This window comes from Orbicella franksi, chromosome 12 (assembly GCF_964199315.1).
Source record: "Orbicella franksi chromosome 12, jaOrbFran1.1, whole genome shotgun sequence".
In the NCBI taxonomy this organism is placed as follows: domain Eukaryota; kingdom Metazoa; phylum Cnidaria; class Anthozoa; order Scleractinia; family Merulinidae; genus Orbicella; species Orbicella franksi.
The window spans coordinates 15,747,134-15,761,566 of record NC_138156.1 but is presented as its reverse complement, the minus strand read 5'-3'; the positions used below and the strand labels follow the sequence as shown (position 1 = coordinate 15,761,566).

Genomic DNA, 14,433 nt, shown 5'->3' with positions numbered 1-14,433 from the left:
TTTTAACAGGCAATTTGACTCGTTCTTTGATACAAGCCACACTGTGATTGATGTGACACACGCACATGCATAACTTCCTCACTCACCAATCACATAACCCTTCCAACCCCCAAGAGGAGTTTTTGCTCAAAAATACTCAAGTTAATTAAGAGACCTTTTCGCATTTTATTCGAGTCGTAAGTTTACCCTTTTTACACAACACAACACTACTTCATCAAAAATAGAAAGAAAGAGGAAAAAAAAAACCCTCTGACACTTTGAAAGTCTGATTTAATTAAATTACACCTTAACTTGTTACCACGCAGTCTTCAAAGAACATGTGAGCAGTTTTCATACTTTTTATCTTTAAAAATATGGGACTGAAATGAATGTCATCAAATGAAACTATTGAACTGCTACTGCAGAGACGTAAAAACCGTCCAGAAATGAAAGCTGCTTTTTTGTTTAATATCCTGGAAACAATAGCCGATAACTTGTCAGCTCTAATTGAATTTACTCCCATATAAAAAACAAAAGTGTTAAGTTACCATTTGTACCTAAAGATAGCAAACATCTTGTGGGAAAGAGTGGTGACGATTTGTCAGCTCTAATTGAATTTACTCCTATGTGAAAAACAAGTGTCAAATTACCCTTTGTAACTTAAAAATAAAAATATCTCGTTATATTTACATGCAACAAGAAGAGAAGAGACGAAGATATCCATACCAACAGTATGACCTGTTAAAAACACCCTTACTTTATGGCAACTTCCACTAGCAGGCAATATCAACCAAACCATGTAGTGTGATTGACCATTTGAGTGGCAGGATGGGGTTATCCTCCTTGCTTGAGATTGCCCATTGTGTTGCAGAAGAAAAATGGATGGCCCACTGATTATATATATTGACCATGACCATGAAATGAAACAAATAAACTTCTTTAAAACTTTTTCTGACATTTTATTGCTTCTTTTTCACATCTCTAATTACAATTTCTTTAAAATTGTTTGAATTCAATGAGGATTTCTTCATAAATTGCTACAAACTCATTGCAATCTTCCACATTTCCACTCTATACTGCACTGCATCCTGTCAGCACCATTCTTAAATAGCGGCTCTAACAACTTGTGTACTGGTTGTTATCGGTTCCTGGTCATTATAGAATCTGAGGAACACCAAGGACAAAACCATTGAACACTAATGACACCACACAACGAAGAGTATTACTTACACCCCTTTAATTACTACAGTGCAGATTCGTATAATTACTACATCACATCTCATTTGCATATTCATAAGGCCTCTTCCAGAAATTTATGGCTAGTTTTATCAAAGAGTATCAACAATAGAAGTTATCGAAAAGTATTTTTTCAAATATTTTCTCTTTCAAGTATTCTCATGAAATGACAAAATACCACTCAAGGCATAAATGGAGTAAGACTGATGTATCATAAGATTGATCTATCTTTTTTATTGTATTTTTCAGAACAGTGCTTGGTAAGGAACATTTTCGGGAAGTGTCAAAAAAAAACTCGTGTGGCAAGTTTAATTTTTGAGGAATCACCTCCAGTTTTAAGTTTGCATCATTCTTTGCCCAGCTCAAGTGAAAAGCTGTGCTAGTCAACTGGGTTATATTTTGCCTTTTTTAACTCAAGTTTTAATCAAACTTTCACATATTTTGGTTCTCTAAATATTAAGTTAAGGGCTTCACATTTTGCATTCCCAAGTTACTTTGGTTTGCTCATAATGTTCACAAAATGTTGCATATTTAAGAAAACTAGATTTGGATGTAAAGTGCTGTCACTTGCACTTAGCGGGGTTGTTAGTTAAGTCATACTTACCTCTGTCACAATTCCAGCAGCAATAGTCTCACTGCCATAGCGCAGCATAAATCTTCCAAGATCTTTGTAGTCTTTATACAATTCAACACAAACTGGTTTGTAGGTTCGAATAACCACCTCAGCATTAGAATTCTTTGTTAAACATCTGGCAGAGACACATCAAAAAGTATCAGCAAATATATTATGTTGAGGACTAAAGCATAAAGAACAATTTTATGCAACTGCACATCTGCTTGGAACACTTGACAAAATGCCATGTAACAAATTATTTTGGAGTATGGAAAGTCGTTAATAGATTTTCCATTCCCCTCCTGCAAAATATTGGCATAGTTTGGATGGATCAACAGCCTGGCTTTGAGGTTGAGGTTCCTCAAAGCTCACAGTTTTCCTCAAGCTATACTCTCGGAAAACTGTTTATTTCTGGGAACAGATAATGTCCGCGGACAAATATATCCGAGCATATTTTTGCCCACAATGGAGGCTATTGTTTATTTAACAGACCTTTACATGCTCTTGCTCTTGTCCAATCATTGAAATACATAATCGACAACAATCAATATCAATCAATATCATTATTAATGAATTGGTATTGATAATCAATGGCCAATCAATGAAGAGGATTTGTGTGACCTTTTATTGATTGTCATTGATTTCTAATGACAATGGATAGCCTAATTGGTATCGATTTTTGTTGCAAATTTGGTCAACAAGCTGTTGGGGTTAGGTGCCTAATATCACAGCTTTGGACATAATCCTTAACAGATTTTATTTGAATTCTTGGAACATTTAACAGAGATATTTGTGTGTGGTGAAGAGCCTTCTACTATTTATTTTGTCTCCTAAAAGCGGTTATACATATTCACATACAAAGTCTTCTAATTTTGCCATCATCACATGAGCTCTATTATGCAGGATGATATTGCTTGCAGCTTGAGCTTGGCTGCCAGTTGTGATATATGCTTTGTGTTGAGAAGACTGGGTGCCACTTGTTTTCCCAGCTGATAGTGAAAACTATACATTTTTGTCCACTTTCCCAAAACCTCAGCATAAATGGTATTACGTAGAAAATTGCAGTTGGCACCTCATACCGCAATGGTTATTGCAAGCATTTTCATGATGCCCATAACAAGGGATTCTTGACCAAAACAATTTTGGCTGATTATAATAATTTGGATGCATCATGTATAAGTACTGAGTATGCTTAAAGATGAATTAAAGAAATTATGTTACCTGGGCTTCTTTTGTAGAACTTCTCCTGTGCTCTTGTGTAAGACACTACAAAGCCTCTCCACAGTGGCTGGTTCATTTATTGTTTTATAGTGAAACAATACCTGCCAACAAAAAGTTTGCTAAGATGAGCAGTGTTACATATTCAATAGTTGGTAGTATCCTCTATAAGCCCACAAAATTTAATTGACATATGCAGGTGGATTTAGTGACCCTGTGGTAATGATGACTTTGTAGGAACCTTAGCCCATGCCCATGTAGGTACATGGGAGGTTTGAGGAAGGGGAAACCATTAATGAAGTATTAAAACAGCTAGTCCGTATAATTGTACTACCGGTATGTATTAGCCATTTAGTGAAATAAAACTGTCACACTAATGGCAATTTACATACTTTCTTGATATGCACCAAATTTCCACATATATTTTGTACTTGGCACATTGAAATTTATTTTACACGCTAGAAATGTAGCTTGCCCAAAGGGCAAGTTAAAAAAATGATTTTCTTTGCACCCTAGTAAGATCTGTGAAAAATCCTCAAACAAGTCAGATTTCTGAGTCAGAAGTGAGGCAGTTACTCACCATAAATCCTTTTGTGATTGGAACATGAATGTTAAAAACTAAAATACGAGCTCTCAGTTTTGTAGTGCACTTGATTGGTGAAGAGGGTATACACAAAACACTTCCAACTCTGAAGATTAAAAAAGAAAGGGCATTATCGTTTATTACACAACCTTAATTCTGAGCTAAGAACTGACAACTCTTTTAATAGGTTAATTTGAAACATAATGTTTACAAATGGCTGGAAGCTTCACCAAGCCAAATGAATCATAGTATACAGTATTGCCATATTATTTATTATAACAAAATGTTTGCAATGCTTGTGTTAGACCTTTCAGCTTGAGATGATACATTTTTCATGGCTAGTCTTGCACAGCTCGTTTCATTCCCAGCCAAGGGACTCATCAGATACCTTTCCGCTCAGCAAACTCATTGGGCATTGTGCCCAAAGTCCCATTTGTTAACAAAGTGATGACCGCAATCTCGCCTTACATCACGGCTGCATAAGACTGGCCACAAACAATGTATTATCACAAGTAACTGTCAACTTTCTTGTCAACTTTCAGCTTGAGAAATAAAAAAAATGTTTCAGATAAATCAATATTTACCCAAGATGCATCATGTCCAAGCCTGATAATACCAGTGTCAACTGATCGCCAGCGTATGCTAATTGTACTGGATCATCATGTACACTCAGTCCTATGTCAACATATCATAAAATATTAAGCTGCCAAAACTAAGTAATTTTACTTGTCAATACCACGAAGAAACTTTTAAAATTCAAACTAGTCATTGTATACAAAGTATTTCTTTTTCCATACTTTGAATAAGCTCTTTAGCTTTCATTGCAAATGAGTAACAATGATCATAGATCAGGGAATTGCATTTGCAGTCACAATCCTATTTTAGAGCTGCCTTGTTCAGTAATCCTCCCTAATCCACAGAATCAAGAAAACTGGCTAATAATACTTTAACTACCATAAAAAGTTGCTTTGTGACTGCATCTAATTTTGGTTGGTTAAATGGTAGTCAGAACAAGATGTCTCTTTTTCCTGTTATGTTTAAATCTTCCTCCAAGAGGTCCCCTGTTAGTCAAATGAGTCATGAGTCACTGGTCAAATTCCACTCCAGTAAGCAAGAAACTTAAAAAACACTTTGGTTACCCTTAATAGCCTTAATTTTGGTTTCAAAGCCTAAATACAGTCATGTAGAACTTGGGTCAGCCTAAATAAGGACTCTGGTACATCTGAATAGCACTTGGCTGGTTAGCCTGAATAGTGCTCTAGTAAGTCTGAATTTCACTTACTATGTGAATATAGATTAGCCTGCATAGTAACTTGGTTGGTCTGAATAGTACTCTGGATAGCCTGAATAGCACTCTGGTTAGCCCTAACAATTAATTCTTGTGTTAGGTTGTTTACGTTAGCATAATGACGATGGTAACACAATAATGTATACTTGAATGAACTATTGACTCATTGACTCACAGACTCATATGACTCATCCACACACAGCGACCACATTTCTGGAATCCTCTTGCCAAAGTCATTAATGGGACAATGAGATTGGCTGATTCAAGGCACATTATATAGTATCCAGTGAGCAGTTGAAAAAATAAACCACAAAAGTTTCAGTCATTGCTAAAAAAATGTTGCTTGTTTTTCTGTGGGAAGTATTTACAAGACTTCCTGAGGCAACAAGTTTGCTTTGTGATTGTTCTTTTAATTTGTGTTGCATGTTCTGAGATTTGATCAGCAGGGTCTGGAAACTAAGATAAGCTTTGTGTTTAGGTAATATTGACCTTTCAGTATCAATATAAACACCTCTTCTAAAATCCTTAAGCTAGGTGCATGTAACTGACATTTCTTTTGCCTTAAGTCTGTAGTATGGGGTTAAACACTGCATGATGACCATCATCAAAGCTTCATGGCCAGGAAGCCTTGTGTGACTGTTATTTCACAGTTGTTGCTTTGCATTTAGTGGTAATTTAGATGTTTACATAATAAAACAACACTTCTCTGCACTGTAGGGTGCAACATTGTATGATGATCACAATAAAGGCTTGATGTGAAGAAGACAACCGTAACACACTGTACACTCACCCTTCACCAGTCCTTGCTTCCCTGCTGGCATGACAACAACCTTGTCACCAATTTGAAGTTTACCAGCTTCTAGCTTTCCAGTAACATTTATTCCAGTTCCCATTCCTAGAATAAGAAAATTTCTCACAAATCATGTCTTTACATATTAAGATATTTTGATTGTAACAATTAAAGCTAAAAAAAAAACATTATTGAATTCTCCATACTAATCACTGCATATCCCCAACAGTGTTTTCCTTAGCTCAAGTGTTGGTAGTGGTGCAGTAGCCAAATGGTTGGGGTACTGGACTCTGGATCTAGCAGTCTAGGCTCAAGTCCTACACACTGTTCATACATTAAGTCCTTTGAAAGTTGGCAATGACAGACTTTTACATGCCTGACCCCCTTAGATCTTCAATTGGTGGCAAGTAACTAACATTGTTGTTGCCTCTCAGCTTGCAGATGATGGATTGTATTTCCCATATCTCAAGCTTATTATAACTCATAATAATTCAAGTTTTCTCACATACATTGCCATGCTATGTGATTGCCACTCATGGGTCACTCTGTATAAAGGGTGGCAGTTTGATTCCCATCGCTGGTCACTGTAACCCTCTGCAGATCACTACTATTTGCCATGCTTCAACTTGCTAATGTCGGCAGATTGCTATCACGGTTACAATCATCACCAATGTTATGTATTAGTCCTTGAGTCCCATGTCAACTTGTTAATGGTCCCTCATCCCAACCTCATCTATTAGTTAGGAGTTTAAAATTAATGAAGACTATAGCTTACCTTTATAAACATCTGACACACAGAACCTAAAGGCTTTGTCAAGGTCCCGCTTTGGAGCCTTTAAATTATCTGCAAGAGCAAAACAGTGACATTATGTGGTTACCTCTACTGAATCTTTTACGTTCCACTGAACATTGTATCATTACATTTTCAGATAATGTTGTGAATAACCTAAAAGCTCAAATTCTCTTCAGCTATCTTTGGAAGTTAAATTTCGACCATCTTCTAAAAACTCGCATAGTATTTGAGTGCCTTTGTACTTACCTCAGAAATCTTCATTGTAATTTGCACTGGTGATACACTTTTAATTCTGCATTAGTGTTACACTTGAAGGGCACCACTTTTAGTCAATAGGAATTGAGTATTTGTTTTCAAGTGTATTATTAACAATGTAACTTGATAAAATCAAAGGTCTTCATCCAAGCTTCAGTATACCTTTATGTTAGCAAAAGGGAAACTATCATTGCTAATTCTGCTTTCCTAAAGTAGCTTCAAAATCTGTTGATGCATTGTACATTGTACTCAGAATAGTGATTGAGTCACTGAATTTTTCTCTCAAACTATGCACATGTACCTATTCTGTCCAGTAAGGAAGGTCCATTATACCATTTCAATAGTAGGGGCTCTTCACAAGGCCCTACAAGGTTCTCACCAGTGAGACCACTGCAGGGAACATACACAACATCAGAGTCCTGTAAGAGAGAGAGAAAGAAACTCCACTGACACGTGGACAAAACCAGACAACGATCATGTTAACTTCTTCCCTATGCTGCTGACCCCAGAATAGCATGAAAAATAGCCTGTTGCTTGAATTCACTGGTCACTTCTAGTTCAACTTCCTATTCAGGAAAAATGGGTGACATATCACAGGGCATAGACTACTGAGCTGCATAGGCTGTAGAATATGCACCATGACTTTGCAACTGAAGTTGTTTTGCTCCTGAACCTTCAAACTTCCAACTATATATTAGATAGACACATTTCTGTATTTTCATTGCAACTTTGATAGTCACAATTATAATTTACTACAATGTCTGCATTGTACGTTTAGAGTTTTTCATGTTTTCTATATGTAGTGTACATTGTCAGAGAATACACATACCTTAAATCCCGCCTGTTTTAGGAAGTGCTTAAGCTTTCCCACAATATGATCATATCGAGCTTCTGACCAGAGAGCCTAAAAAAAAGAAAGAAATATGTCCTCTAATGTTGATAAAAAACGCCCTGTAAGAAAGCATGGCTAAAGGCCATACATGGATATAACCCCGAAGAACATTAAACTAACACAAACTACAAGCTGTTGACACTGCAATGGCACAAGTGCTGGGAATTAACATTTTGATAGTCAAAATAAATGAGTGATTATCTTTCATTTTTGCAAAGTGTATTCTAAGCTAAAAAGAAAATATTTTCTCAGTGGGTCTATTTAACAATTAGATTGTGAACTTGAGAGTTCTCTCATGTGATAGTTGACAAGGGCACAGCTGCCTGGAGTCACATCTTTTTGCTCTCAATTTCAGACATAGTAAAGATACTTTGCCATCAGTAGACACTGCTATCAAATTCTGTACCCTTAGACAAGTTTGCCTGTATTTGATGTTAGTTAGGACACTTACATTATCAAGCTTGTTGACTGCGACAACAATCTGTGTTACACCCAGTGACCTCACCAGAAGTGCATGCTCTCTAGTCTGTCCTCCAGCTTCAAATCCTGACTCAAATTCACCAGTGCTGGAGCCAACTACCAATACAGCAACATCAGCCTGAAAATCACTTTGTCTTGGTTAGTATGAGTGAAGTGTTTGCCTCTCACTCATGGCAACCATAACTCTAGACAAAACTGTTGGAAACATTGGCATTAACTACAAGAGTCCCACTATTTTATATTTAACAATTAGATTATGAGCTTGAGATTTCTATAGCGTGACAGTTGACGAAGGCATAGCCTTGACGAAGGCGCCATCACGCATAGAAATCAAGAGCAAATAATCTAATTGTTTTAGTATAAATTTAGTAGTCATTCAAAACTTTAATCTAAATCCTCTTCAAAGACACTTAGAAAACACAAAGAAGGGGGCCCCAGCTGCCCCCACACTGCTAAGCTACTCACTATTTACAACAGAATAGATAGTAAGTAGCCTAGCCAATCAGAGAACAGCATTCATGATAGAAAGCTAGTAGATTAATGCTAACATAAATTATACTACATAACCTTCCAAAACGTTGAAGCTTTGGTTTCCTGTCCTAAATGAATTATCTTGAACAGGTTAGTATTTCTTGTGCTCCTCAAAAAAAGAAATCCAGTGCTACAACATTTTTTTGTCAATATAGTATTTTAGTCATGTTAGTTCCATAAGTTGTGTTAGTATCATTGTAAGTGCATGTGTCAGTGCATGTAATGTTATAGTATTGTACCTCTGGATGGTATTCTTAATAAGTAAGAGAGGAGAGGGAAAAATTTATTTCTAAAAATAGTTTAATAGGTGCATTGTTTCTCTAATGTACATATGAGGTGCAGAAGTCACACTAAAGTAGGGTCTTCTCTTTGTACCAAGGACAATTTATTGTGCCTTTTGCTTGCCCTCTCTGTGCCATTTCTCTGGACCAAACTACCTCTGGAGATAGGGTCCAGTCTGATGTTACTGTTTTCAAATCAAAGTTGAAGATGTGAAGCAAGTGTACAATTCGTGTTGATTGTTAATATCTTTATACTTCATAATGTTTTGCTATGTTATTACACATATTTCTAGTCTTTTGAATAAGCACTGCATTTAGCGCTTTGGAATATTTGTACAATCTTAGCACTGTATAAATGTAATTTATCCTTATTTTTTATAAACAAACCTGAGCTGCTCCAGTGATCATGTTAGGGATGAAGTCTTTGTGTCCAGGTGCATCCATGAGTGTAATCAATTTGGTATCTGTCTCAAACCTTGTTAAACCTACATCCATTGTAATACCCCTGTTAAAAGACAGTTAATGTACATTGGTGCAATTCTAAAAGTACATAGTCAAGTAGTGCCTTTTTAAATCCTTTGCTGGAGAACAGAAAACTACTCAAAAATTGGATTATTTGCTCTCCATTTCTATTGCATGATAGTTGAAGAGGGCGCAGCCCAAGTCAACTATCACACATAGAAATCGAGAGCAAATAATCTCATTCTTTTAGTATAAATCTCCTAGTCATTCAAAACTTTACCTAAATCAGCTCTTCACAGACACTTTGAAAATGCCAAGAAGTGGCCTTCATTTTGTTATGATAAATCAAGGGTATGCTGCTACGCTGCCCACTATCTATCAGAGAATAGCTACTAAGTGAGTAGCGAAGCCAATCAGAGAACAGCATTTGTGATAGAACGCTAGTAGATTTATACTAAATTTGATTATATATTGGTATGATCATGTTCACTTGAGTGTGTTACATAAAACATGTATAAATATTGGACTTTTACAAAGCTTAATGAGAAAGAACAAGGGGAAAACAAAAAAAGTACCGGGTCTGGAAGAATCCACAAGGGAGTATTGATCCACAAAGATCAGATGAATGAAATGCACTGGTAAGGCAATACACTAAGAGAGCCAGCGAAATGCCCATAGATTTACAAGTCTCTTACTAGAGAATAGGAAAACTACTGAATGCACTAGCTCAATATATACTTTGTCTACATAATATTCAAACACATTTGTGACTAAAACATAGACCTCTATAATGTAGAAGCATATAGTTAAAAATGTGATGTGTAAAATGAGATTAAACCATAGAGCCATTCAAGTGTGGAGTTTATGAAGCACACTAACTGTGACTTAAATGTAGAGCCAGCGCTGCCGGTCTTAACCTGTAATACCTGTTATGTCTTAGTATACTTGATAGGTCTATTATATCATGCATGAAATTTCCTTTTGTAGATATAACTCACCCACAAGGTAACAAGTTTGTTAGGGGTGCAAAGACAATGGCTAGAGGTGACTCAAAAATTAATGACAGCCCTGATAGCCATAAAAGTGAACAGCTTTCACAATAGATATGATGCTTTGACTAAAATGTAGACCCATTGAAGCATACAATTTACTGAAAGCAAATTTCATTAATAAAGCTTTAACGTCAATCGTTAAAGCGCACTTAATGGAGCGTGACGCTATTTACGTACAGTCACTAGCTACAATCTTGGACAAAATAAATGGAACATCTGGACCACCCCTCCCCCCATTTCAATGATGCCAAAATGGTGCACTTTTGCTCTTTCACGCCTTCATCATTGCTTTGGGGGGGATGGGGGATAATTGTTCCATTTTATTCTGTCCAAGATTGTCTGAGGACCACACTGGCATTACAAGAAGCTATATTTGCTATGCAGATCACATCTGATCTGTTGTCGCACGTTCGATAACCAAGGGAAAAGAACGTTAGCTGAAATAAAATCTGATGATCTCTGTGAGCGATTGAAGCAGAATTGAAATAAAATCACGACATGGTTTATGTTTGGTGTGTCATGTACTTTATTAATAAGAAAATTGAATATGCATAAGTGCGTGCTGAAGCGTTGGCCAAATGCAAAGTTATTTCTTTAACCAAGCCGAATATATTTTTATTGTTGGTATTGCGTGCACGGGAAATAAAAATATTAAACGTTGCACATCATTGATTAAGCTCGTTTTCTTAGTTTTTCAGAATTTAATTTTGAATTGCGGTCCTTTTAAAAGTACCTTATCGATACCTTCACAAGGTGATTTTCTTTTTTTTTTTTTGCACCTCTGACGTGGTGGCAATATGTGGATGGCAATGGTGCACGTGGAGGGAGGGTTCATTGATGTGAGGGAGACAGAGTGAACTGATAGCAGTGCATTGGCACTGTTTGCCAGCAGATGTTACGACAAAAAAAATATTTCAACTTACCCGCAGAAAGAAAAAAAAAAAAAAGAAAAGAAAAACAGCAGAAGAGGAGGACGTTCTCGAACCCGGGAGAGTTCTCACACTCCACCTTGACCCGCGACTTACGCACTACTCCAGTGCACCATTTAAGCCCTCACGCTTTCATTGCATTATTTTTAGAGCCTTAACTTTTCAGGCAGTTATTGGATATTTTTCTATTGAAGTATTTTCTTTCTGTAGAATAGTTTTCTTCATAAAAAAGAGTCTTGCACGATTTTTATCTACGTTGAAATCAAATTCAACGATTTACAAGTTTTTATTGATGACTTTTTACGGTTTAGTACGGTTTTGTAGCAGGGCAGTAAAATAATATTCTTAGCTTAGTTTTTATTTTATTGATCGCTAAAATCGTCAAAAACCGTTTTAAACCGTCCAAAAACCAACTTAAATCGTAGGAAATATGTCGTAAACCGTCACTTAAACGTGTAAGCATCGTTTTAACATAGTGCAAGTGCCTATAGGAGAACGGTAGTTTTATTGACTTCAGTCTTTCATGATTACTTCGTATTATGGCAGTGATACGACTATTCATAGACTCGATAGTTTTATTGATCAGCTCCTGTGAAGTACGATAGATTGTTCTGTATTAAACATCTCGCTTAATGTGAAATTCAAAGTTGTCTTCAGGTATTTGTACTGAAACTCAGTGTTTCGTTCGGTATTCTTTTTTTTTTCAATGGCATGTTTGTACTGAGTTTTTCGAGCACTAATATGATTCGTTATTAATCCCAATACTACTCTGGAAAGTTGGGATGAGAATAACGTTTTTATTTATTCATTGTTATCAAAATACACTCTACTTGTAGTACCTAAACTTAGGCTATCAGTGTTACCATTGAGCTCTGACGTGTGTGACTGCGACAGACACCACTTCCTTGTACTGACGATAAATGTGTTGACATATTAGTTCCTAATTACTGGCTCCCTTTGTCTTGTCACGTTGAAACCTTAAATACAATCTTGGACAAAATAAATGGAACATCTGGACCACCCCTTCCCCCATTTCAATGATGCCAAAATGGTGCGCTTTTGCTCCTTCGCGCCTTCATCATTGCTTTGGGGGGGATGGGGGATAATTGTTCCATTTTATTCTGTCCAAGATTGTAGCTTACTATTGTTAAACGTAACGCAGTAGAACTGTTATGCGGTAGAACATTATATGTCTTTCTCATCTAGTTTAAACAATATTCACGATAGCCTTTCATGCATACATGTCGCAACAATGTCTGGTTTAACTATATCATGCGTTTTGTATGGCTAGTCTTTTAAATAGCCCTATTCTTGTTTCATTCAAGGCCGCATGGGCTCTGTACTTTTCATGGTACACGATTTTATATTGGTCTAAACCCAGACATTTGTCTACCTATAAAAGAGTCTTAGCTTGGACTTAAGCATCATTCACTCGTTACATCACTACTGTAACTTTTAGTTAGCCCTCGAAATTGTAACTCCCACCCTTCCCTCCCTTTAGAGGTTTATTGTTGTTGTTCATTCATTGTGCTCGTATAACGCAGTCCTAATGCAGACTTGAGTCGCGTTTCATGGGACAGTGGGCCTTTGTCCGAAGTTGCGACACCGATTTGGCCGCCAAGCAGCAGGGTCAAAATGAATGACATCATCGCCAAACCATGTGCTGTACATTTCTTTCGAGTGCAGGTCTTTGTTTCATTCAAGTGCAGGTTTTTGTGGACATTTACACTGTAATTTGGAAGCTGTAAGTATTCAATTGTGCTCTCAGCGTTGGATTTAGGTGAATTTAAATGCCTCGACGGTGGCATTTATCAAAATCCGGTGGAATTGTCCTTGTTTAATTTATTTGTTTTAAAACGAACACAACTTTGAAACGCCTTGGCTTTCCGGATGTTAACCGTGGGAAAAGCTATATTTTGATTGCATTAGTTGATTATTTCCAGTCGCGACAGACACGTAGATAGCTCAGTCCTTATCCGGTTGAATATTGTTTGGAATCGGTGGAAAAGTACTCTGGAGGCAAGATCCATAAGAGTGACCCTGAACCAAGGAACGGCAAATTATTTAAATACTGTCTACCTTATTCATCAGGGGAACATGATACGCGAATTAGTCACACGGAGTTTGTTTACGCTGATGATAAACGAGCACACGATTGCAAATGTTTGCTTACATTTGTGTTTCCAGTTTAGAATAATGTATGTAAAATTTACTTTTACAAATTAGCTTTTACGTTCAAACATTACCAGTTAATGTGAGAATATTTAGCACGAAATTTGAAGGCTATAAATGTAAATATTTTCGTTCTATTAAACTTGTGTTTCTACGGAAACTTGTGCTGTCACACAACATGTCAACAAATGGTGGACTTTGACACTATGATAAATCTGTCTGTATAAAAACCGCTGTTGTCGATGAAAAATGTTGATTTTAGCAATAGAGAGAGGTTAAAAGTCAGCCAGTGAAATCATTTACATATATTTAATTAAGTGATGACGTTGAACGCACTCTCATAATCTTTGATTACTTCTAGTATAAATAATAAAATGGGGTTCACCTCTTGTGACACGCTATCGGTTAAGTCTTGCAGCGACTTCCCCAAGCTTCATTTTTGCTAATTTAGTGGCGCTATTTAACGCTCTTTTATGCCTCTTCTTGTCCGATCCAGCACATGCCGGCGGAGTCGGCTCATAGTGCTGGGAAGATAAGTAAGGCTTGAGAACTGTCTACACTCTAGCACGATGCTGACCGGAGGTCAGCTTGTAGTGCCATTTAGAGTTATGCTTATAGGACGTGCAAGCTTTTGGCCTCGCCCACTTGTCCGATCCAGTGTGGAATTAACCGCTGGGGAGATAAGTTTGGCATTTGGTCACGCAATGGAAATTTGTCCATCACACCAATTGCGGAGCGGTGTTCCCCCCTTTACGCCATAGAACGCGTGTTTATTGCTTGTGATTGTCAGGGTATTGAAAGCATTACTCCCTAGGAACTGCAACATTAATCTAAACATGTATCACAAAAGGAAAGCTTTACAATCTGTTGAGCAGCTAC

At 36.9% G+C, this 14,433-nt stretch overlaps 1 protein-coding gene across 1 annotated transcript in view; it reads right to left on the bottom strand.

Annotated features, from left to right (window-relative positions):
- Positions 1 to 688: 688 nt before the first annotated feature.
- LOC145464331 (HBS1-like protein) overlaps positions 689 to 14,433 on the bottom strand; it is a 34,591-nt gene continuing 20,846 nt past the window's right edge. Inside the window, exons 11-21 of the mRNA XM_081448178.1 lie at positions 9,327 to 9,444; positions 8,099 to 8,245; positions 7,585 to 7,659; positions 7,057 to 7,174; positions 6,483 to 6,551; positions 5,708 to 5,812; positions 4,214 to 4,304; positions 3,627 to 3,735; positions 3,050 to 3,150; positions 1,820 to 1,964; positions 689 to 1,143 (exon numbers count right to left, since the gene is read on the bottom strand). Coding sequence (XP_081304304.1) covers positions 1,135 to 1,143; positions 1,820 to 1,964; positions 3,050 to 3,150; positions 3,627 to 3,735; positions 4,214 to 4,304; positions 5,708 to 5,812; positions 6,483 to 6,551; positions 7,057 to 7,174; positions 7,585 to 7,659; positions 8,099 to 8,245; positions 9,327 to 9,444 — 1,087 coding nt within the window. The 3' untranslated portion in view covers positions 689 to 1,134. The remainder of the gene's footprint in view (positions 1,144 to 1,819; positions 1,965 to 3,049; positions 3,151 to 3,626; positions 3,736 to 4,213; positions 4,305 to 5,707; positions 5,813 to 6,482; positions 6,552 to 7,056; positions 7,175 to 7,584; positions 7,660 to 8,098; positions 8,246 to 9,326; positions 9,445 to 14,433) is intronic.